At 48.5% G+C, this 24,580-nt stretch overlaps 1 protein-coding gene across 1 annotated transcript; it reads left to right on the forward strand.

Annotated features, from left to right (window-relative positions):
* The first annotated feature begins 299 nt into the window (after positions 1-299).
* Positions 300-23,366, forward strand: LOC115329030 (polycomb complex protein BMI-1-A). Its single transcript, XM_040212678.3, has 9 exons — positions 300-436; positions 506-602; positions 688-743; positions 983-1,030; positions 7,069-7,174; positions 8,493-8,559; positions 14,674-14,784; positions 22,311-22,391; positions 22,953-23,366. Exons 1-9 carry the CDS (start codon positions 334-336, stop codon positions 23,364-23,366), a joined length of 1,083 nt encoding a protein of 360 aa, XP_040068612.1. The 5' UTR covers positions 300-333.
* The last annotated feature ends 1,214 nt before the right edge of the window (positions 23,367-24,580 follow it).

The raw sequence follows: 24,580 nt of genomic DNA on the forward strand, positions 1-24,580 counted from the left end.
TAGACAGAAGGAGATGTTGACTATTGTTATCAGTGGTCATCACTAACTTGTTATTGCGCGATTCAGGTAATGTCGCCCGTGATATTGGGACATCTAACGTAGATGCTTCATATAGCTAGCTCACGCTTATGAGTTACCACATCATCCGCTGAAGCGGCAATGCTAAACTGCGTCGCCACTCTCCCGTCAAAGAGCACCTGCTGTTGGACGCCGTAGTGAAAGAGGTTGAGGGTATATTTGACGATTGGCGATTAGTTCACTCTCGTTCTCTCTCTCTCTCTGCCCACTCGGCAGTGTGACAGATGAGGAGGAGGAGGGCAGCGTTCCGGGAGAATGCCCCGCGCCCTGCTGCGCGACCTGAACGCCGCGCTGTCCTGCATGCTGTGCGGGGGCTACCTGGTGAACGCGGCTACGCTAATCGACTGCCTCCACTCCTGTGAGTATCTCTATTCTCTCTCCCTTTGGAAGACATCGATGGGGACGTGTCATCCCTCCTTCCTTGCAGTCTGCAAGGTGTGCATCGTGCGCTACCTGGACACCAGCAAGCTGTGCCCCATCTGCGACGTGCCCGTCCACAAGTCCAGGCCGCTCAGCTGCCTCAGGTACGTCCAGGCCGCTCTGCTTGCCTTCGTACCCGTCTTTCTAGCACCCTCGACACTCAGTCATTCTTTCCGAATCCTTTTCCAGGGTGGACAAGACTCTGCAGGACATCGTCTACAAGGTGGTTCCGGGACTCTACCAGAGTAAGCGTTATTCGCAAGTATTTTGCCTTTTTTCTTCTGGCGTCGGTCTGAAGCGTAAATGGCAACGCGCTTCACGCTGGGAACTCCTCGATCAGAACGAGTCTTTCCAGAGGTGTCGCGATAGCTCCCCGTCACCAAGCAGCCCACACCATTCTCACTGCTCCTTCTATAGCTTTCTGTTTTGTTTCTTGTCTGCGGGAACTAGGCGTGAGCGTCGGTCGTTCTCTTTTCTTTCCCAGGGGAGATGAAGCAGCGCCGGGAGTTCTACGACCAGTACCCCGACGCAGGTGAGAACCATTGTAATGTACATGGTCGGTGCAATGCATGCCGTCGCCGGATGAATCGGCGCTGAAGCTTCGCTGCTCTGTACTCGATGGGCTGGCTAGCTGGTGGATGTCCACGACGACTTGTGGCTCGTTGTAGTCATAGCCTTTGCCGCTTCTCAGGTCTTGCTCTAAATACAGTACAGTAGCTTTTTCCTCCTTTATCCGTTGCCATGTGGTTATAGCTATCGCTCTCTTTTATAATTCTGTCTACATTGAGTTTTCGCCATTCTTTTGTACCTCTGAATGTATGTGCGTCTCTTGAGGAAAAGGGGCGGGGGCTGAGTAGCAAGCAAGCTGTTTGCCAGGTCATATCAGTTATCATACCTATCCAGCGGACAAAGCTTCCATGATTATTGTGTGTATACACACAGTATCAATACTTGGTAAGTTCAAAGGGCAACTCCGGTCAAAAGTCGAACTAAAATAAATGACTGATCTCGATAAACAGAGACTAAGTACGAGCACTGCAGTGATGTGATTGCTGCGCCAATTGCGCCAAACTGCGCCAAGGGGCTAACCCTGCTACATCCTGCTACATGTCACCGAAATATGGCTAATCTGCGCCAAGCCTGCGCCAAAGGACCAGTTTTGGTAGCCTTTCAAAAACGAAACTAAGAACCGTAATTGAGCATGCAAGAGCTAAATGGCACAAGACGTCGCCCGACACAAAGTACCCTGCATCAATCGTCTATTCGGTCTTGCATGATTTTTCCCGTCGTGTAGCGTTTCGCGCTCTCGTCGTCTCGGAAATCTCGTCTCGCGCCTTTTTCTTTTTTTTCTTTCTTTTTTTTTGCGATAGACGTGGGCGTGTGCGGATGCTCCGACGTTAGTGTGCCGTCATGCTGTGAAACAAAACCACGTTTTTGCGTGGCGAGAGTTACTTTGTGAGCTGAAGCGCTCGCGCGAGAACAGTCGCCGTGGTCGCGGCGTCGTGTGTTGCCGTCCCCACGTCGCTGCAGATATGGCACTTTCTAAACTGAAACGCATCGACATTTCTGCTCTTGTTTAAATCATACGCTGCTATAAAAATCCCTCTTTAACTCAATTAATGCTTGGCGAAGTTTTGATTACCTAGGTTTCTCTCGGTGGGCTTTCTTTCGAGAGGGACCCTGGTACGTGAAAAATCTGCCGCGAAAGAAAGTTGATGACGAGAAGCGAGCTAAAGCATCGAAAGCAATGTCTGCACGCTGAACCCACACAGCGCGCTTGTTTGTCATGAGTTCAGTCGTTGCACAAAGCGCTCCAAGAACTTTTTGACCTTGACTCGTAATGTCTTGCATCGATACTGTCAGGTTCTATTTTCCTGTGTGTTTAGCCTGTACCTCGCCTGCCGGCCTGGCAAGCACGCGCCGCTGATCTTTTTATTGTCGTATGCTGGACAGTTACATTTTGCATACTATTTTGGGAACCAGTTGGTGGCATGGTTTCGGTTTCGGTCGAACAGCCGTTGTCTCCGCTCGCGCGGCGAATCACGTGTAACTGCAAGCCTGCCGAAGTTTCCCTCACCTGCATGTGAACATTATTGTACGAGAGGCACCAGCCGGGACGCTTGCAATTCATTGTTTTAGGTTTGCTTACTTTTTATAAAAATCGGCCACGTCGGGAACCAGTAAAACGATAGCAAGTGTTTGTTGTTTTTGTTTTTTTCGAAATTTTTCGGCAGCGCTTACAGCTTTGTATACTTGTGGGATGTCTCAGCACCACAAACACAAGCAGCGAGTTCCGCCCCAACACGTCATATCATAACACAACACAAAGTGGCCTTCGTTTGTCCAGCACTTAAAACAAATATTAATTTTTCTAAGAATATATTCTCCAAACGTCACTTTTTCTGCTCTGAAACACTGTCTTGGCTGCTCCAAAGTCCACATTTGCTGCTCCAAAACACTGTTTAGGCTGCTCCAAAAGGTGCTCCAAAATGGTTTAGGCGAATCACATCACTGGCACTGCCAAAGGATGACACTAATGGGAAACCGCGATCCACTCTGAATCCGCTATTAGATATACTAGCACAAGCTTCTCAGCGGGTTGACTGTTTGTCAAGCAACCTTGTGCCATGACGTCATGTTCGCGTACTCCAGTAGGTCATTGTTCCTACTGCCACTTCTTTAAGCCGCGTTTTTCTGCTGCTTTTTCGGCCGTCCCAGTGGACGATTTCTGCTTGTTGCGTTATGTTTTAGCTGCCGTAGTCCGTAAGTGATCCTCAGCGATTGCGCAGGATTATTTACACCCTGTTCGCTCAAGTGCGTCCTCGTGCCGAAGGCGGCATGCACTGGCAGCCATGGTTTAGTGCGTGTCTGCTCAGTGCGAGCTTACGATTATGAATATGTATTATTTGCTACAGCCGTTTGTATCTACGATGTAAAGCAGTAAAACAGCGGTAGTATCTTTCCTGAATAATGGGAACTCCTCTTGATGCTAGACCAATCCGTTTTGCGGCACCGCGGTACGAACTTTCCGTCACACGATGGTCTTGCAGCGGATCACAAGGATTGCCATCCTGCACGAGCCGGTATAGAGAGTATTCACTGGCGGCCATATCCGTGGGCGCTGGTGCTGAGCGCGTGCTGACGGCGAGCTTCCGCAGTCCTTTTGGAGCCTGCACTTAACACCATCAAGGTTGCCGGTCTTAGCTGGCTATTAATGTGAGCTCGTTCTGAGCATGCGCTCTAAACATCGCCCTCAAATATGGCGTCCAGTGAATACCTCCTGTAGTTTCGGTTTCACCGCAGACCCCTGAAACAAAACTTTCATATAATAGGGAGTTTTTGAATAGCGTACGCTAAAGCTTGGCGTGCGCAAGTTATAGCGTCGTCGCCACTGCGCATGCGACGAACGCTAGCCATGTTTTGCGCTTTTTTTGCGCTATTTTTTTCGGAAATTGCGTGCGTACACAAAGAGTCTTTGCCCTCCTTCAAGAAGGATTCGTGAAAAGAAGTCGGCTAAAGCCAAGAAGAGCAAAGTTAAAAAATGGCGGCCCCCAGGGCCAAGGCTGCGGCCGCTTTGACGGCGTCGTAAGGGCAACGTTGGCGGCATCTTCGCGACAGCAATTTTCAATATGGGACGTCATTGCAGTCGGTTTGGAAAACCCAGTAAGGTGGGCAACGATCACCGGCAACTTAATGCTTGCGACGCGCGAACATTTCTCGGCAAAAATACGGGTGCGAATGTCAGTCAACGAGACACCTCTTGCCGAGGCGACGCAAGCGGGGGTCCACTATCAAACGACCGCTCGCGTCGCATTCTCGTGTTTCACCAAAGCGAAAATGTTACTCTGGGCCAAAAAGCTGTTTTTTTTTGTTTTTTTTTTTTTATGAAGTTATAACGTTTCGTGTGTGAAATAAAAATTGTGACTGTATCTCGGTGGCGTTGCAAACACGAGATGCTTGGGCTTTTGCGTCGTGACGGAGAAACGTTATTCTAAAACTCTCCTGCGTAGCGTGCGCTAACGCAAGTGCTAAACTTAGCGCCAGCGTGCGCTAAAATTTGGTACGCTATTCTAAAACTCCCTAATATATATATCTACAAAATTACACCAGACATAGAAAAAAATTACACTTCGTAACCCTAAAATCGACCAAATGTTCCGTAGTTAGGGGTTCTCCAAACCAAGAACGGAAAGCGGGAAGTGTGCGCTTCTAGCGGGAAGCGGAAACTCTTCGTTCCGTTTATCGGTTGCATATGGTTTTTGCCGGAGTAAGGCGGACAGATCGGGGAGAGAGGGTGCGGGCGACATCGATTCAATCGTCACAAAGATGTCATTCGTCGTGACCGACCAATGAGAATGTCTGTCCACCTGCTCCTTCGCGCACGTCGCCTCTCTTCGCCGCTTCCTTGATCCGGTTCGAAGTTCCTGTTTGCTGCTTCGTGCCTGATTTGCCCGCTGCTCTGCACTTTCCTCGTCCCCGTGATTGGTTGCGCCCAGTGGTTTCGTCACGCACGCATTCCAAGACCGCACTCGGGTGCACCCCCCTCAAAAGACGGGACGAAGCGGAACGCGTCAGGAAAACTCTCCGCTAAAAGGGCACGCTTCCCGCTTTCCGTTTTTGGTTTGGAGAACCCTTTGGCCTTTAATGCTCCAAAGGGGAAGACGGAGGGTTTCCTATTCTTTGACTCTCCATGGGTGAATCCGTCGCCATTAGCCCCGAGAAGTTCGCGTGGCGCCCCCTTACGGCGAACCGGGGTGACGTCACGGCGAGGAGAGAATGTTTACCCTACTCGGCCCGCTCGCCCTGTGGAGGCTGTGACGACGGTAGCTGACGGCGCGCTCCTTTCTATTCAATGTTTTTGGCGTGTTTTTCGTTGAAGTGTGATTTTTTTTTTATGCGCCTTTATTGAGGTATGGCCTGTAGCTACAGGCGAAACTTCAACCAACATTTTAAGCATGGTTGACAGGGCAGGCAACGCATGAATCGCAGCTGGTATATGAAAATAAAGAAATATGGCCACAATTGCAGGAGCATCACTATAGATTTACATCTCGCACAATAAATGCTGCTGATGGTCTGAATGAATTGGCAGGTTATGTATATTTTTTTTTGTATCTCTGTTTTTAAACAAGATCGCCGAAGCAGAAAAGCTGCATGCTGTTCGAGCAAAATGTTAAATACAGCCTGGGCCATGAAGAGAGAATTACAAGTAAGACAGCCCAAGTGCAGGGGCAAAGTAAAAAAACGAGGAACATTTATTATATACATTGCTCGCATTTGACCTTTGCAGGATTCGGATAGTATTTCAATGGACTACACGGGTGGTATCTGTGGACTTGTTTATATCAACCCTCAAGTAATGCATAACAAACGTAAGCCAAGGTGTCTAGCTCGTTATTAGCCCCTTAAGCCCTAAAATTGAAATTTTACTTAAATCGTATCGTCCTGAAGCTGAAATACCTGAAGCCTTTCTCCCGCAGACTGTCGCCCTTCACAGGTTCCACATTTTCTGCTGATAGTGCTGCATCTACCACTAGACAGACGTTCGAATGCTTGCTTCTATTCCTGTTTTCCTCTGCTGTCAGGGAGTCCAGCTGTAGGGAGTGTGGAGGCTGAGGAAGCTTTTGGGGACCTGCAGCAGTGCCCCTTTTAATTGGAAATGACAATTCAGACTAAACGGTGTATTTTCGGAATGCCCAAGGCTGGGAATAAAGAATGTCAGGAAAAAGTATAAACATTCGATATTACGGCACTATTGCCGTGCATAGTTTGGCCAATACATATACAGACAACTGGGGGCAATTCGGCCGTTTTTGCTGCTACCATACAAACTAATTTCCAGTAATTGTGAATCCTCTAAGAAATATGCCTGCATGCGTGTGTAAACTATATAATTAATTCACAAACAAGCTACATTTATTTAAAACAACCCTGTTCCACGAGCACTTTCAAGATCATCAGACGCAGGGCCTTTAAAACATCTACGAACCAGCGCATGCAGAGTGGCAGGGCAGAGTCAGGGTCGCGAGCTAATTTGCCGACCACCCAAAGGCCCATGATATAAATGCCACTTCAAATGCCTTGAATCGGGATGTAATATCGTCTTAAATCGTGAACGTGCAAGGAACCGAATTCCAGCGTCTGAAACACTTGCGCCACCACTTCACTGACCCCTCGCAAGATTGCCTTGTGTCGTGTGGTCGGACGGGGAGGTTCATCGGCGGAATTGCCTCCGCCGATAGCTTTCGGGATTTTTAACCCAATTTTAAAGGTAAAACGGACAAGCAGGCTTATGAAATGTACGGAAGCACGTCAATATCGGCCTAACTTAACGTCTTGCACACCGGGTAAACGAAGTCCAGCTCCTCGAAGAGCTTGCGGCACACAACGCCAAACCAGGAAACCGGTGCTGGGAAGCGAGCCGATGCGAGATCGCGGAGCGGAGTACTCCCCCTGACGTCACGGTACACCTCACCCAATCAGGGCGCGGCGACCGCAGTGACGCTTGTGTTCGCTCTCGGGGCTAATAGGGGCCTAACGTCCCCCTGTCTCCGGCTCCTGCGTTCGCAGCTGCCAAGGTGTCGTGCCTCGAGGACCGCGGCGTGGTGGACGGCTCGACCAGGCTCATCTTCAGCCCCCAAGACACCGTGAGCGTGTCGCTGGAGTACTTCACCGGGTGAGTGGGTATACAAGCATGTCAGGAACACCCGGACGCTTTTGCCCGAGTGACGCTCCCATCACTACCGGCCGTTTGCGGGCAGTCCCTCCAAAGCCCCGGGAGTCTCAGTGTTTGACGCTCTTGGTTTTCTCCCAAAAGTTTCGTGCGTGGAGTGAAGAAATCACGTTCGGTATTATTGTAAAACTCACCTGAACGCGGGGAAGTGGTACCGCCCTCCCTGTCTTTGACTGTAGACTGCTTTGGCCTTCTTTTTTTTTTTTATGCTTTTTGCTTTTTTTGACAATTGCAATATAAAAAAAAGGGAGATATTTCAGTAAATCATACAATTTCTTCGGGTTTCGTTGCCAGCTTGTATTACAACACGATCGTGGAGGCAAAGCTCAACTTTGATAAGTATCTCGTCAAGTGGACACTCAAAAAGTGTGACGTTGTATAAATGCCATTTCTTGAGATTCCTGTAATTTTTGCTAAATCAGCAGAATCCCCGTGGATAGTGACGAAGTCGGTCGGATATGGATAGCGTTTTAGACGTTGTCGGTATCCCTGTCCTTTCCGGTAAAGTTCGGTACTCCTTTCTATTGCAGTCAAGTTTCGAGGTTAGTCTTGTGTCCTCGTAAGCTTCCACCAACTCACAACGAATGCTTCGTCACTGACCCTGGGATATTCCCGCTGTTCAAAAGCCCCTTAAAAGAAAAGAAAAAAATTGTATAGTCGGGATATGACACGCGTGTCAAGATATTAATCTTACGCGAAAAAAAAACATCTCAGAGCATTCGCGAGACGCGATTTAGTCGGCAGTCGCCTCCTTTCCTCTTGTCTTCTTTCTCGGCATTTCGGGCGCGTAGAGGAGAGGGCGGCTTGGCAGTCACGTTGAGGTGGAGAGAGTGTATGACCATATCGTTTAGGAAGGCATGATCATTCGCTGACGTCGTGGACTTCGCGCAGCATTTAAAATAAATCTCGCGCCGTCAATCTTGCTCTAAAAACCTTTTTTCGCGCAATACTCTTTCTTTTTTTTTGTCACGGTGCTTTTTTCCAGTCTGTTTAAAAAAAAAAAGATTTTATTTTTTCAGGGGCCCTTTAACTTTTGTTCCGTCGAAGCGTTTAATACTAGGAAATGTTGTTGATAGGTTTGTTTGGGTCATCAGCATGTTGTTAAGGCTAGTGTTTGTTCCGGATTGCGTTATTCTGAGATGGGTGCCGGACGATAGAAGCGGCCGGTTCATCCCAGAAGCTAGCTTCTCATTGAATGTGGTCTCTCGGGGACTGGTTCTGTGCGTCCCGGTCGTCACGTCGCCTCATCCCGCTTGTCCAGCCCGACGGATACCGGAGAGCCGGAAGACGATGGCAAAGGCGGTGCTGCCGAGGCTGCTGATGGCGCGGTAAGTTGACGCTCACCACCCTTGAACCCCGCCCTCAGATTCTATGTCTGAATCTACGCTGCATTCAGATCAGGGGCTCGTTTTATCGTGCCGCTCGCAGAGCATAGCGATCGGTAAAGTCTGCAACTAGACGGCGGTGGTAATACTGCTGCCGTTTTCGCGTAGCTGAGACAAGGGATGGACAGTATTTCAGATGCAGGTATTTAGTATGCGTATTTAAAATGATTTGAAGATTTTGTTTTAGAGCGCAGCTGTTAGGCGGCCGTTTCCGGCTTGAGCGGCGTCGGCGTAACCGCGCGGTGCTTTATGGGAAACGTCCTAAAATCCAACGCGCGCGTCTCACTCGCGACCTTCCCGTTGCATTACGGGACGTTTCCCATAATGACGTCACACGTGACGTCACAAGGGTCCCGCGCGTTGCATTATGAGAAACGTACCATAAGAAGTACCATCCCCTCCTGCTCCTGAAGAGTTGCAGTTAAAGTTGTTGTTCCTCCCGGTGGTGTGGGAGGCAGGTTCCGCTCCGATGGTCTAGAGCGTGGTGGCACGAACGTCGCTGAATGGCGGGTCGGCTCACTGCTTGTAGAGAACTATGTGCATTTATTTACACTCTAGCTACAAGTCCCAACTTGGGAGACCATCCTGCCTCGTCTAAAGTCTCGACCCCCGTCCCCGATTTCTCTCCTTCAAATGCAAAGTCCGAATCTCTCAAAATCCTCTCCGCACCCTTTTTGTAGGCCCGTAGGGGCCTCCTTTCCCCTCAGGAACCTACCAATCTCTTCAAATTCCACCACTTACACGTGTTACACCAATGGTCGGCGAGCTGTCATCCTGGCGCTCCAACCGCCAAACCTAAATTCCTTGTAGAGTTGTTCTCTGCAATTTTTCCAGTCTGACTGGCGCCAACCGCTAAATTATTGCATCGGGCAAAGAGGGACAATTTTATACTAAGCGGCAAAACCCTCTGTATACAGGCAGATTCGGCTAAAAGCCAGAACCATCTTCAAGCGCGGGCTCTCTCGGTCCCGGTATGAGCAGACTCCCGAAACCCGAGACGTTTTCTAACGACCGCGGGGGACCGCTCCCGCATCGCGGCCGCTTTGGCCCCGCCGACTCAAATGTAGAAAGCTGAAAAAATACAATGCCTACGCAACCCTGGAAAGATAAACTTTCCTAACCAAAAGAAAGCACCTTAATTAATAAACATGACTCCTAAATACTTAACTGCTGCGCTCTAATTCGGCGTTACAGGAAGTTGTAAACGTCTTTCATTTTTATTTCGTATATAAATACGTATCGGAGAATGTATTTGACAATTGTATTTTGATACTGACATTTTAATATTTACAATACCTGTATTTTAGAAACGGCCGGAGAACCATTTTTGGTCACTGTTTTTCGCGGCTATGGGCGCTTTTCGAAATGGGAGTCATGCAGGGAGCATGAAACTTGCTGCGTTTTCCTCATGATAAACTTCACAGAAAGAGGGAAGAGCGGCAAGGAATGAAAGGGATTGCTACAGTTATTCACGTTTTGGTTGGCTCATTTATATTTTTAGACGTCGCATCAGCGGCTTGTTGTTTGAAAGGACTTTTTTCAACTTCACCTATCGAGACTAAACTCATGCTGAATATATTGTTCGCTGACGTTTTACCTACCTATACCATAACAAAAAAAAAATATTTTTAAAGATGCAACTTGTTTTCGGCGTTTGATTATTGATATCGACTTCACTCTATTTCAATGTGGCTTCTTTTTTTTTTCTTTTTTTTTTTACTCATGTTTACATTTACGTTAAAGACGTCAGGTTAAGGGAACAAAATGTATTAGCAAAAGTATATGAAAAATGATCAAATACCCTTGTTATATTCGTAGCCTGTATATAAAAACATTTATTAAAATTGTAATTGAATTTGTAAATAAATAAATACATTTCTGTCAAAGTATTTGATATTTGTATTTCGATACATTTTTGGAAGTATTCTGCCCATCCCTGGCTAAGGCTGTATGCTTCATTGCACGTGTAGATTTGCTGAATCATCTGCCCAGCTTATTGTTTGCTTGAGTGGCACTGGCATATATCTCCGTCTGTATAACAGGATACGGAAACGCCAGTGCACAGCAGTTCGCAATTTTCACTGGGCTGTCCTTATATCTCTGCTCATAATTTAGAAAAAAAGCGTACCTCGAACTGTTTCTAACGAGCTCCATTTCTTGCGTGTCCTCTCATTGCTGGATATTTTTTCTAGGCTCAGTGTCGGACGCAGGGCTATCACAACGAGCCGTTGAACAACGGTCGGATTGCTGTTGTGTCTCATTTAGCCGCAGTTTCGTTGAGTAAATGCTCGACCGACGCAAATTGTCGCGCAAACAAGACCGGGCCCTGTTCAAAGCAAGCAGCCGTGCACTGCCGATGAAAGGGAATACTGAACGTCCATTTTATCGTCGTGGTTTCAAAACTCTGCAACAAGTTCGGAGGATCGGTCATCACGGATTCTGTTCAAGACACCGATGTCGCCTGATTTTAATTCCAGGCTTACAAACGCTGCAGCAAAAAACACAAAACATGTTTTATTGAATTTTTATGAAGCCGAAATCCACAGGGATTGAATGACAAGCTTCGCTCCTTAGACATTTTGTGCATGTTTTCCGGTACGGGGCCTGCGTCTGTTTAGTGTAATAATGACGATGATGATGATGTTAGGCTGATCAGTAAAGTGAGGACATTTGGGGTAAAGAAAGAATGATGGACGACGTTCTCGACCGCGGCGGGAGTACGCCAGGTTGCGTGTGTTGCGTCATGAGAATAAATCATCTAGGGACCCACATTTTAGTAATTAGCTTTTTAGATATTTGTTTTAGCGCACGCATTGTAATCATAGACTAGAATGTCGCAAAATGGGCGAGACGAGTTTTTCGGTTTTACGAAGGAAACGTGTACGCCGCCCAATGGGCATTGGGGTGTGTGGGTGTGTTTCACAGCCTGAGCTTAGTCTGCCTGAACGGGCGACTCGCCCCTCAGCTGTAGTTGAGAAATTGAGCCAGTGCAGTACAAACCGCTAGTGCGGGGTCTTTAACGGGCATTACGCAGCAGTGATACACGACCGCACTCCGATCTAGATGCTCATCTAGATCGAAACGGGCAGTGGGCGGGGATTGAGCCCAGGATCCCTGGGTTTTGCAGCGCGAGCTTTCGCTCCACGTGCTCCGAGCTGCAGGTGTGCGCTAGCCCACTCGGCCACCGATCCCCCGATTCGCTATGGGCTCCAATAGATAGAGTTTGTTTCTTCCTGATATTGTTACAACATCCTGTGCTGACAATCGCTTATTGTATGGAAAGCCCCTGTGGGCATAGGCATACATATTAAGCTACGAAATTAGAAACAAAATAAAATCAAATAATCAGAAACGACGTTGATATGTGAATGCCCTCGACGAGAATTCTTTGCACGGGGTGAAGTTGTTTCTTTTGCTTGCGCCGCATCTGTAGACGAGTCAAATGTAGGTGAAAACTGCGCGCGAGAGAATGAAGCGAGAAAAAGCTGGCAGTGAAACAGTTCGGAGTCCTTGGCTTGAGGAAATTCAGGAAATGCTCTTGTCTGCGAGGCAGTTCGCACACCGAACGAATGGGTACAATAATAGGGCATGTGGCATTGTTTAGGAGAAAAACATTTAAACACCCGTTTATGTAATTTAGAGAAGACGACATAGGGGTTTATGAACGCACAAAACGCACAAAACATGGCGGCATGGTCGGTGGCGGGGTGGCACGAAAGAGACGCCGTCTATTCTTGGCTCATTTGCTTTCGGGTTCTTGGCGTCCGGAAAAGTGTTCTGCGTGAAATATCCGCGCGCGCGTTTCTGTCCGCGGTGAACAACAGTGCACGCTTGCCGGCGTCTTTTCTGCGTGAGCCCATCGTAGATGTGCGAGGGCAGTAACACAGTGCTATAATGCGTCGGTTTTTTTTTTTTTTTTTTTTTTTTGAGGGGGGGGTTGTTTTTAATTGCGGAATCGCATTCTTTTCTTACGCTAACTCTATTTAGCATTTAAAGTGCGAGTGAAGCGTGCCAACGTCGAAGAGATTTGGCATGGTTGGCCGGATTCCGAACTCCTGCACCATGGGCTCCGCCCACCAAACAACGCAACTGTGAAAAAGAACAGGAGAGAGGCCTCCGAAACGCTCCGAGATGATCTCGCCAGCTGCGAAATCCTCGAAACAAGAGAGAGAAAAAAATGAAAACTGCTCAGATATCCGCGATGCTACACACGATGTCGCGTGCCTGTTAATGCTGAAACTAAAGTTAGCGTCCTCCAGCATTCCTCATAAAACGCAATTCTGCATCTGATGGTTTATTCAATAAATTAAAATACAACTGGGATATTTTTTATTTTTTTATTTTTGTATTAAAGCCGAATGCTTTAGAAAACTCTGAAAAGAAAGAATTTTTTAAGAGTCTGGTCAGCACACGCGTCTAACCAAAAAAACAAAAACAAAATACTCGAGGAAAAAATTCTGAGCAATATTGACGGCGCGAGATCTATTTGAAATTCTGCGCGCAGAGTCCATGACGTCACGGAATAGTCACTTGCTCTTTCCACCTCAACGAGATGGTCATTCGCCATTTCCCCCTCAACATGAAGGCGAAGCCAATCCCCCTCTCCTCCACGCGCCCGAAATGCCGAGACAGAAAACCAGCGGAACGGAGGTGACTGCCGACTGAATCGCGTCTCACGCCGACAATATTGCTCTAAATTAAAAAAAAAAAAAATTCGTTTAAAATAATTTTTTTTGACACGCGTGTCGCACCCAGACTGTTAAAAAAAGGTATATATATATTTTTAAGAGGTATTTTATGGAGTTGAGCCGAGAGCGTGGTCACGAACAGTTGTAACGAAAACGTGCCAACACGGGCGTACGATCATCGTGTGATACAAGTGTTACTTGCAATTACGGATTGCAAGTAATTTTGTTACTTGTAACGGATTACCTCCATGTCTGGTTGCTGGCAGCCCATTCCAAAGACGCACGCTCTCGCCCTTCGCGCAACATCGTCCCAAGGCGGACTGAAGCACTTAAACAAACGCAAATCTGTCCCCTTCAAGAAGAAAAGGAAACCGCGCACCAAAAAGCGGATGTAGGCGCGTTTCGTGAGGACAGCCCCCCTTAATTAGGCACTCTCTCCATAAATACCCTCCCATCTTACACCCCCCCCCCCCCTCTCACCCCCACTCGTACTTCCTCTCCGCAACAACGCTCCTCCGCAGCTTCGCACACTATTCTGAGGGATGCGAGCAAAACCGAAAACGAATGTACCGGGAGACAGGTCTCCGTCGTGCGAGAAAGGTACGATAAAAAAGACAACTTTTAAAGGCGAACAAAAAAGAAAAGAGCAGCGGCCGGCGTGATCGCTTCGTCACGTGGTCGACCCGACCGACGAGAGGAAAGGGAAATCGGCGAGCGGAAAACGAGCTTGTGCGGTGGCGGTGCGATAAAATCTTCGCCCCCTTCTCGCCTTGTCGACGATTGTTGTTGAAATCGCGCGAGCGCCGTTGGTCGCTGCCGGTCTCGAGGCAGTTGCGGTTGACCCTGGCCTCGGCAGTGTCCCCCCGCTTCACCGCCTCTTTTGTCGCCGAACGAGCGCCTCCAAGATAGCAAGGGCGAAGCGCCGAATTTTTCGACGTCCCCCACGAGAGTCCAGCGCGTGTGCACAGATTTGATGCGAGCACCGCTTCACCGTTCGTCTGGGATTCGTATTCTCACCGATTGAACACGAGTCCTGGCCGTTGGATATTATTATTATTATTTTTTTTTTATTTTATTTATTTATTTTTTTTTTTCAAAAAGACCTTTGCGCGGACTTTTGTCGCACAGCGGCGATAGCTCAAACTACGATTGGCGTTCGCTAAGGGAGATGCGCTACCCCTCCTGTCTCCTGCGCGTCTCGTCTGAGTCGCGGACGAAGCAGGAAAGGGAAGCCCAACTTCTCTTCCAGACGGTAACCGTAGTGCAAGCTTGCGCCGCTTGGTGTCTGTGAACCGTGGTGGCGAAATTCTGGACTAAAACCTCCCTGTCTAGGAGAAATGTTGCCGACAGCGCCTCTCTCTCTCCACAGGGCAAGGAGGACCGGAGGCAGCGTCGGTTCCTCAGCTGCCCTGCTGCCTTCACCGTCAACCACCTGCAGAAGTTCCTCCGCACCAAGTACGCCCTGTCACCCAGCCTGAAGGTACGTTCGCCGGAAACTTTTCGTTGACGTCCTGAGGACCGTAGTTTTTCTTTTTGGGGATTCACGTCGTAGCCACCAGGTGGCAAGCTAAAGTGTTGCGTGCCGCCTTGTGCCTGGGAAGGTAGCCGGGGAACGGCTTGAAAATTTTGATAGATCCTTCGAAACTCTGAGGCGTTCTGAAACCAGCCGTGCCTAGATCGCTGTGACTCGTCGTCTCGCTGGAAGCATTTCTCGCCAATCTCAGCGCGTCTGCCGCCCTACATTCGACCAGCTTGTCTGCGTGGCTTATCTCGACCGGTTTGTTAGAATATGACGTTACAATTCGTGTGTGTGTGTGTGTGTGTGTGTGTGTGCGTGTGTGTGTGTGTGTGTGTGTGTGTGTGTGTTTGTCAACACGAGGATTATATTGTTTAAAGGTGAACTACGGTCGAAAACGAAACCGAAATAAATTACTGGTATCGCTTTAGTGGCACGAAATATGATCCCAGTCGAAATATTACGTCAAAGTGAAGCGGCCTACTCCACTAGAACCGATTTTAAGGAAGCGTCCAGCTGCTCTCTAGCGGGCGGCAAGCGGGTTCGCTTTTAGTCGAGCAACACTGGCGCAGCACCTTTGTGACGTCATGTCGGGGCCGTAATGCTGAGGATCAGTGTTGCCATCTTTCTAGCAGATAGTTTCCGTTTTGCCGTAGACGCCCGAAACCAAACTTTGAGCCGTGATATCTGTACGGCTACACAATGCAGAGAAAATAAATGATACCTTGTAATTCAGGGACACTGCTTTAGCTGAAAACAGTCGTAATCCCAGATCAGGGATGGGCAGTATTTCAAATACAAGTATTTTAAATACGTATTTCAAATACCTTGTGTATTTTGCATTTTTATTCAATTACAAATTGGGTAATGTATTTGACGTGTGTATTTAAATACTAAAACGTGGGTATGTCAGATACAATTGTAATTAAATACAATTTTGTGGGCAAAAATACATCCCTCAAATGTATTGTGACTGTCCAGAGCAGGAAGAAAACTACGTTCTGCACCGAATGCAGTGTCTCTCAGTCAAGCACAAGCGTTTAGTGACTTTGTGATTACGGCGCTAGTCCAGGGCTAGAATTGTGACGAAATCGACGTTCACAGGCAGACTGGCTAAATAAGTGCCTGTGACGACTTGTGATGCTTTCCAGCCTGACTTCCATCTCTATTTTTGCTTGGTACATTCTAAATGCGCGGGTCGTGCTGTGCGTCTTGGTCGTCTTGGTTCTTTGTTGGTCTATACCAAAATGTAATCGACAAAAAAAGCTGCTTGAAGCTCTGTACTTTTTTCACCTATTACGTCCAAAGTGATTACATTTTTTTTTGTGATTATATTTCTATTACGTTACTAGAGCCTCGCACACTAACTCCCAAGCGTGCGATGCAAAATTAAAATGAGATAGCCAGAAACCGGTCGCAGGTGGCCTGAAGTCGCTGACGCAAATGTTGAGGAATGTATTTTGAAAAGTATTTGGAGGAGACCAAATACATTTGGTTGTATTTGTATCTTGTACTTAAATGCTTTTTTGGAAGTGTAATTAGATTTGTAATTAAATACATTTTGACGAAATATTTTGTATTTGTATTTTGATACATATTTGCATGTATTTTGCTCATCCCTGTCCCAGATTATATATTCAGTAGTGAAGCAAAAGACATGATATTTCGGTTTACGTCGGTAATTTTTCTTCAAACTGTGATACAGATATAAAAATTGTAATGGAACTCTACATTAACACATTTATAGAGTAGAAACTGATGCTTACTTAAATATGAATCAATCAACTAGGCGCCGAGCAATACTTCTGTAAAAGAAACGAAATATCATATCCTTTTGTTCACTACTGTATATATAATGACCGGAGTTGTCCTTGAAACCGCCGGACATCTGACAAGTTGCAAGATTGGAAAAGGCGCGATTTTTTCCTTATTGTTTTTCTGCAATTATATATTTATATATATATATATATATATATATATATATATTAGCTTTAGCTGAAGCTTTTCGGGCTCATATACAGGTAACGGTAGCTGTAGCCGCTGGCAGTGTGAGAACTTGGGCTCTGATCTGGACAGATAGTATCTTGAGCGCGTGTTACGAACTAAAAAATACTGGTTTTGCCGTCAGCGAGGATTTTTCACCAGCAGTACGTGAGGCACGGCGAAAACTGATTGAGTTTGCGAAACAACAAGGAAAGAAGTACAAGATGCGCTCGAACAGATTAGTCATTGATAACAAAACATTTTGCTTCGACTTTGCAAAAAAACAGTATACACGAAGGAAAAAAGCCATAGGAGATGTGTACACGCCGCCGGCGTGTACACATCTTTTATGGTGCACATCTCCTACGCCGCGCTCGCGCGGCGTGTGCGCCGAGCAGCATCTCCCTCCCTCCCCTCTTTCCGGCGGCCGCCGATGGATTCGCCCGCCGCCCTCTCCACATCGGTCGAATCCACGCACGTGCCCGGGGGAGTGTCGGACGTGTGTGTCGACTCTCGAGACGCTACGCGGTGCTCCCCGCCAGCCTCTCCTTCCTCTCCGCGTGGATCAATGAGCGGTGGAGGAGGAAGGACAGGCTGCCGCCAGAAAACCGGGCCCGCGTCGTGCCAGGGACGCTGTCTAGACTCCTCTTGGCAAACAGCGTACGCTGCGGCTGTGGCCCACTTCGTTGAGTGAGGGAGGTGGAAGGAGGCACGTGAGAAAACTCCGGCTACTTTGCCAAGCCCACGGGACCACTCTGCCGTTCCCTGCTGCAACGCCGACGAAGTTGGGAAAAACGTTTCTCCCCACCAATGCACCGACCGCTCGTGAAATGGCATTGGGTTGTTTCGAGGATTCGTTCGGGTAATATATATATGTGAGATGCTGTCGTCGGTTGCGAACTTGCATTGGACGCTCCTCCGGGAGTCGAGGAGCTCGCGCTCATTTCTACTAGACGGCAAAAAGCGACTTCCGGTGCACGAGGGAAAAGACTCGCGCTCTCGTACACCCTAGTCCTCAGACTGTGCGCGAGGAATGGAAGGAGCGCCGTGTGACGTATTTCCGGATCGCAGACGAAGTTCCGCTGCTGAAAGAGAAGAAACAAACAAAATGGCGGGAGAAGCTGCGGCGTGGGTCTGCGCGGTTTGCTCGCCTTTGTTACTAAAAAAAGTGGAAGTCGTTTACCACTCCCTGTAACGCCGAATTGGAGCGCAGCTCTTGAGGAGGAGGAGGGGAGGGTACTGAGGGCCACGTGTTCTCGGGGGGGGGGGGTCATGTGACCCCCCCCCGAGGGCACGTGACCTTGGTGGGGTCACGTGGGGGCAAACACGTGCCCCCTCAGAGGTCACGTGACCTCGGGAGGGGGTCACGTGACTCCCCAGGTCACGTGACCCCCCGGGTCACGTGACCAAAATTTTTCGGCTAGATTTAGCGGGGAAATTTTTTCCGCTAGATTTAGCGGGGAAAGTTTTCCGCTAGATTTAGCGGGGAAATTTTTTCCGCTAGATTTGACGGGGAAATTTTTCCGCTAGATTTAGCGGGGAAATTTTTTCCGCTAGATTTAGCGGGGAAATTTTTTCCGCTAGATTTAGCGGGTAAATTTTTCCGCTAAATTTAGCGGAGAAATTTTTCCGCTAGATTTAGCGGGGAAATATTTCCGCTAGATTTAGCGGGGAATTTTTTCCGCTAAATCTAGCGGGGAAAATTTTTACGCTAGGTTTAGCGGAGAAATTTTTCCGCTAAATCTAGCGGGGAATGTTTTCCCCTAGATTTAGCGGGAAAATTGTTTCCGCTAGATTTGACGGGTAATTTTTTCCGCTAGATTTAGCGGGGAAATTTTTTCCGCTAGATTTAGCGGGGAAATTTTTCCGCTAAATTTAGCGGAGAAATTTTTCCGCTAGATTTAGCGGGGAAATACTTCCGCTAGATTTAGCGGGGAATTTTTTCCGCTAAATCTAGCGGGGAAAATTTTTACGCTAGGTTTAGCGGAGAAATTTTTCCGCTAAATCTAGCGGGGAATGTTTTCCCCTAGATTTAGCGGGAAAATTGTTTCCGCTAGATTTGACGGGTAATTTTTTCCGTTAGATTTAGCGGGGAAATTTTTTCCGCTAGATTTAGCGGGGAAATTTTTCCGCTAAATTTAGCGGAGAAATTTTTCCGCTAGATTTAGCGGGGAAATATTTCCGCTAGATTTAGCGGGGAATTTTTTCCGCTAAATCTAGCGGGGAAAATTTTTACGCTAGGTTTAGCGGAGAAATTTTTCCGCTAAATCTAGCGGGGAATGTTTTCCCCTAGATTTAGCGGGAAAATTGTTTCCGCTAGATTTGACGGGTACATTTTTCCGCTAGATTTAGCGGGGAAATTTTTCCGCTAAATTTAGCGGAGAAATTTTTCCGCTAGATTTAGCGGGGAAATATTTCCGCTAGATTTAGCGGGGAATTTTTTCCGCTAAATCTAGCGGGGAAAATTTTTACGCTAGGTTTAGCGGAGAAATTTTTCCGCTAAATCTAGCGGGGAAATTTTTCCGCTAGATTTGGCGGGGAAATTTACCCATAATGCACCGCGCGGTTACGCCGACGCCGACGGCGACGGCGACGCCGCTCAAGCCGGAAACGGGCCCCTAAGAGCTGCGCTCTAAAAGTGCTAAATGCGGTCTTGGGTAGCATCGCGGTACTGGAACTTGTTACTTCTTTTTTTTGTAACTTCTAAGTGTAACTTGATACATTCTTGTTATGTAATTGCAACGATAGCTTAAATACATTTTTTAAGTCACTAAAAAGTATCTGCAAAATTAGAGATGCTTTTGGCGAAAAAAAAAATACCCTATTTTGTGAACAGTACAGCGGGTTCGACCGTTTCTGGAGTTTGGGCTCCGCATCAGACGCGACAAAATAGAACAAGAACTCGACACTTTATTCCTCGGAGCAAAGTGCACGAGCAGAGGGGAGACGTTTTAGAGCGGATCTCTCAGGCGCCCCTTTCCATATTTCGCGGCGTCGGCATCGGCCTAGTCGCGCTAAATTTAGCGGGAGAATTGACGTGACGTGACCTCAACACCAATTCAATTCCCCACTAAATTTAGGCCGGTAATTCAGTTCTCAGCTAGATGTAGTGGACAACTTCAGTTTCTCTGCTAGATTTAGCGGGAAAATTGACTTCGCGTGACCTCAACACCAATTCAATTTGCCGGTAAATTTGGGAAGTAACTATTTTACCCGTTACTTAAAAAAAGTGAAAGTCGTTTACCACTCCCTGTAACGCCGAATTGGAGCGCAGCTCTTGAGGAGGAGGAGGGAAGGGTACTAAGGGCCACGTGTTCTCGGGGGGGGGGGGGAGGGGGCGTCACGTGACCCCCCCCCCCCGAGGGCACGTGACCTTGGTGGGGTCACGTAGGGGCAAACACGTGCCCCCTCAGCGGTCACGTGACCTCGGGAGGGGGTCACGTGACCTCGGGGTGTCACGCGACTCCCCAGGTCACGTGACCAAAATTTTTCCGCTAGATTTAGCGGGGAAATTTTTTCCGCTATTTCCGCTAGATTTAGCGGGGAAATTTTTTCCGCTAGATTTAGCGGGGAAATTTTTTCCGCTAGATTTAGCGGGGAAAGTTTTCCGCTAGATTTAGTGGGGAAATTCTTTCCGCTAGATTTGACGGGGAAATTTTTCCGCTAGATTTAGCGGGGAAATTTTTTCCGCTAGATTTAGCGGGGAAATTTTTTCCGCTTGATTTAGCGGGGAAATGTTTTCCGCTAGATTTAGCGGGGAAATTTTTTCCGCTAGATTTAGCGGGGAAATTTTTTCCGCTAGATTTAGCGGGGAAATTTTTTCCGCTAGATTTAGCGGGGAAATTTTTTCCGCTAGATTTAGCGGGGAAATTTTTTCCGCTAGATTTAGCGGGGAAATTTTCCGCTAGATTTAGCGGGGAAATTTACCCATAATGCACCGCGCGGTTACGCCGACGGCGACGGCGACGCCGCTCAAGCCGGAAACGGGCGCCTAAGAGCTGCGCTCTAATAAGTAATGTTGGTAACGTTACCCACCAGCAGGCACGTTGCCAGGACGGGGAGCATGGCACCCCCCCCCCTTCAAAATCTTCTATTTTGCAGGGAACCTCTTTCCGCCCTCCCCCCCCCCCCCCCATGCAGCATTTTGTCATGGACGGCCCCCCCCCCCCCCCCCCCCGAAAGAAAATCCTGCCTACGTGCCTGCCCACTACATTATTGAAAAAGTAACCAGTACATTACTATGTTACAAAAAAAAAATTTACGCGTTACTGGTAACGTCGTTACTTGCAACGCGTTACCGCCAAAACTGGTTTCAAGGCACACAGTCAGAAGAAGTCGCAAGTGTGTGAACCAGAGTCCAGACTATCCGCTCATATACACATTGGAAGCGGATCCTCGTTCGTAAAGCGGTTGCGAAAGCGGTTGTATACAGATCCAGTACAATTTCACGCGCACTTAATGTCATCAAGTGCGCGTGCAATTCCACTGGATCTTTATACAACCGCGTTCGCAATCGCTTTGCGAACGCGGATCCGCTTGCAGTGTAAATGAGCGGTTTGTGTGTCGGGTTTCAAACTTTATGAGCATTAAGTTTGCTATAAAGAAGGTAAAATGAATAAGCCGATCAGTTAAGGGGGAAAATATAATATATAGCTCAGTTGGTCTTTTTTTTATATATAATAATAATGATAATAATGATATATTTATTTCCCATCAAAGCAATAGGGGAGGTTGGTGGGGCAAAAAAGCTCTCAGTTTGACCGAGCTCTCTTCTCGCCAGGAAGTATACACGTGGACCTGAGACAAAACTAAGAAAAGCGTGCGTGCACACATATATGGACAGAGAGAAAGCAAATTAAGCGTAATTGTGTCCCTATAGTATTACGCATAAACCGAAATTCGCGCGAGATGTCTGCCGGCAAGCGCCGACAGCAACGCCACCGTAGTAGCCTGACGTCATGAGTGTACGCACATCTTTACGTGAAAGGGACTGTCGGGTGGCGTAACAACATGTTATACACCTCTCTGTTTAACCCCGTTCCTATGTATATCGCGAGCATAAACAGGAGGAAGAAACAAGACTACGCTTTCTTCCTCTCCTGTCTTTGACGGTGAACGCGCAACAACTCCAGTGATTTTCATTATTTTCGAGGAACTCCCTAAAGTGGAGAAGATATACAGAAGAATAAAGGGACTTCCAGGGGCAACTCGCGCTCCCTCTAGGCAACAGGTGCGCAACTGAAGAAATCGGTCGGGGCATCGATCCCGCGGGACCTCTAAAAAGACATAGCGGACCGCTCGGCAAGTCTCGGAGAGGTCTCCGGGCCAAGCGGATTTCTTCATCCGAGCACTTGGTTGTCGCCAATTGTGCTTCATCTGGGGTGGAAGCCAAGTGATTCTCGCATAATTCAAGCGATGTGAGCGAGTCGTCGAGCACGACGAACCGACGGAGCTGGAGCACAAAACCGTGAATCATGTCTGTACTTATCAGTGTTTCTCCTCCGCAGATTGACATCCTGCACATGGACGACGTTCTCTGCGACGGTTACTCGCTCATGGACGTGGCCTACATCTACGCCTGGAAGAGGGTGAGCCTTTAGCATCCCGACGAACGCGTGCCTGCTGAGTGTGAAAGAACCCCCGTTTGCAACTTCTCCGAGAGATCACCTCGCGGCTTTCGCTAATTTTGTGACGTCGTCACGCTTCGCAGTGCTTTCAATACCCATTACTGCGGCACATCCTTGGGATCTGAGCGTAGCAGTTGTGACGCTGGGAAGCGCAAGCTTTGCTTTTCAATGCCGGGCCAACGGCCAGGCGTTGCGTGATAGTCCTATTTGATGATGAACGTCGCATAGGCTACAGATGCGATTGAATTGGTATTCCTTGCTTCCCAGCGAGAATAAATGACTGGTCTTCTCACCGTGGAACCTGCAAATATTCGCAATTATAAAGATAACGGAGAAGGTGCAGGCGAGCTGATAAACTTTGACCTCTTTTGTGTGTGCTGTCCACTTTCTTTTCCTATAGTCCCGGGTGGTCCAGATGTGAAATGTTCGCACTTTAATTTAGGGTGGCGGTCCGCGCTCCGGTGTCTAACTTTCACCCGCCGCAATGCACAACCGCGGGGGACTGGATCCGGAAATGTGCAGGAGTCTCCTCTCCGCCTCGCATTCCGAGTGTACCCCCGCCCTGCAAAGCGGCCGACCCTGACGGAAACGACGACTGAGGACGCGGCGGACGTCGACGCGAAAGGCTGGAGCGGGGACCCGGGCGGGCAGCGACAGTGTCCCCGGGTACAGCTGACGGCGCCCGGTCGACCGGTGCCGGAGTGTTTGGCGGCGGCCAGCGTGGAGGAAGGTGTTGCCCAGGGCGTCGCGGGTCCGAAGACGGGCGCGGGACCTCCCGCGCTGGTGCCGCGGGACGTCCGGCAGGAGGAGGAGGAGGAGGAAGCTGCTGTTCGGACCGTCGTTCCCGCTGCCGAGACGCGCCGGCCGACGACGCCGGACGGGTCAGTGCCCGAAACCGAAGCCTGGGACGTCCCAGATTGGATTTTAACCCTGTAGGCTGAAACTCGGGAGGGGGAGGGGGGAGGGGGAGGGGCGGGCGGGCGGGCGGCAAGGTCTGGTACCGGATGGGCCAATTGACCGTTGGCCCTCGGACTCCTGAACAGGCTCCGTGCATTGGCAGGGAGAGAGAGCGTAATCACGTAGATCAGTGTGGAGTTCGTGGACGGTTGATTGACGATGCAACCCGCATGTAGCCTGGAATTAACCATATACTGTTCGGTGTTTACATTCTCACTTCCCCGAACCGTTTTGTTTTAGAGCGCAGCTCTTAGGCGCCCGTTTCCGGCTTGAGCGGCGTCGCCGTCGCCGTCGGCGTCGCCGTCGGCGTAACCGCGCGGTGCATTATGGGTAAATTTCCCCGCTAAATCTAGCGGAAAATTTCCCCGCTAAATCTAGCGGAAAAAATTTCCCCGCTAAATCTAGCGGAAAAAATTTCCCCGCTAAATCTAGCGGAAAAAATTTCCCCGCTAAATCTAGCGGAAAAAATTTCCCCGCTAAATCTTACAAAAAAAATTTCCCCGCTAAATCTAGCGGAAAAAATTTCCCCGCTAAATCTAGCGGAAAAATTTCCCCGTCAAATCTAGCGGAAAAAATTTCCCCGCTAAATCTAGCGGAAAACTTTCCCCGCTAAATCTAGCGGAAAAAATTTCCCCGCTAAATCTAGCGGAAAAAATTTCCCCGCTAAATCTAGCGGAAATAGCGGAAAAAATTTCCCCGCTAAATCTAGCGGAAACATTTTGGTCACGTGACCTGGGGAGGCGTGACACCCCGAGGTCACGTGACCCCCTCCCGAGGTCACGTGACCTCTGAGGGGGCACGTGTTTGCCCCCACGTGACCCCACCAAGGTCACGTGCCCTCGGGGGGGGGTCACGTGACGCCCCCTCCCCCCCCCCCGAGAACATGTGGCCCTTAGTACCCTTCCCTCCTCCTCCTCAAGAGCTGCGCTCCAATTCGGCGTTACAGGGAGTGGTAAACGACTCACTTTTTCCTTGTCGCCATTCTTCATAGGCTCCTGTGTTCGCGCTCTCTCATCTGAACTGTCCATGCTTAAACTTTACGCAATTCAAATTCTCCGGGCAATCGCGTTGGTCTATAGAAGAGCTGTTGAGCGTCGTAGTCCCCTCGTGGAATTCGTCACGTGGCGGTGAGTTCAGCCTTTTGTGTGCCGACTAAGAAAAATGTATTTGTATGCCCGTTTCAATCCAGGGGC

Source organism: Ixodes scapularis, unplaced genomic scaffold, assembly GCF_016920785.2.
Source record: "Ixodes scapularis isolate PalLabHiFi unplaced genomic scaffold, ASM1692078v2 PGA_scaffold44__24_contigs__length_19508400, whole genome shotgun sequence".
Lineage (NCBI taxonomy): Eukaryota > Metazoa > Arthropoda > Arachnida > Ixodida > Ixodidae > Ixodes > Ixodes scapularis.

Excerpts from the sequence above, each read along its gene's own strand:
- LOC115329030 (XM_040212678.3), top strand. The coding sequence starts at position 334 with ATGCCCCGCGCCCTGCTGCGCGACCTGAACGCCGCGCTGTCCTGCATG. Across the intron at positions 7,175-8,492 it reads TCGCTGGAGTACTTCACCGG|CCCGACGGATACCGGAGAGC; the intron begins GTGAGTGGGTAT and ends CCGCTTGTCCAG. Across the intron at positions 14,785-22,310 it reads CCCTGTCACCCAGCCTGAAG|ATTGACATCCTGCACATGGA; the intron begins GTACGTTCGCCG and ends TCTCCTCCGCAG.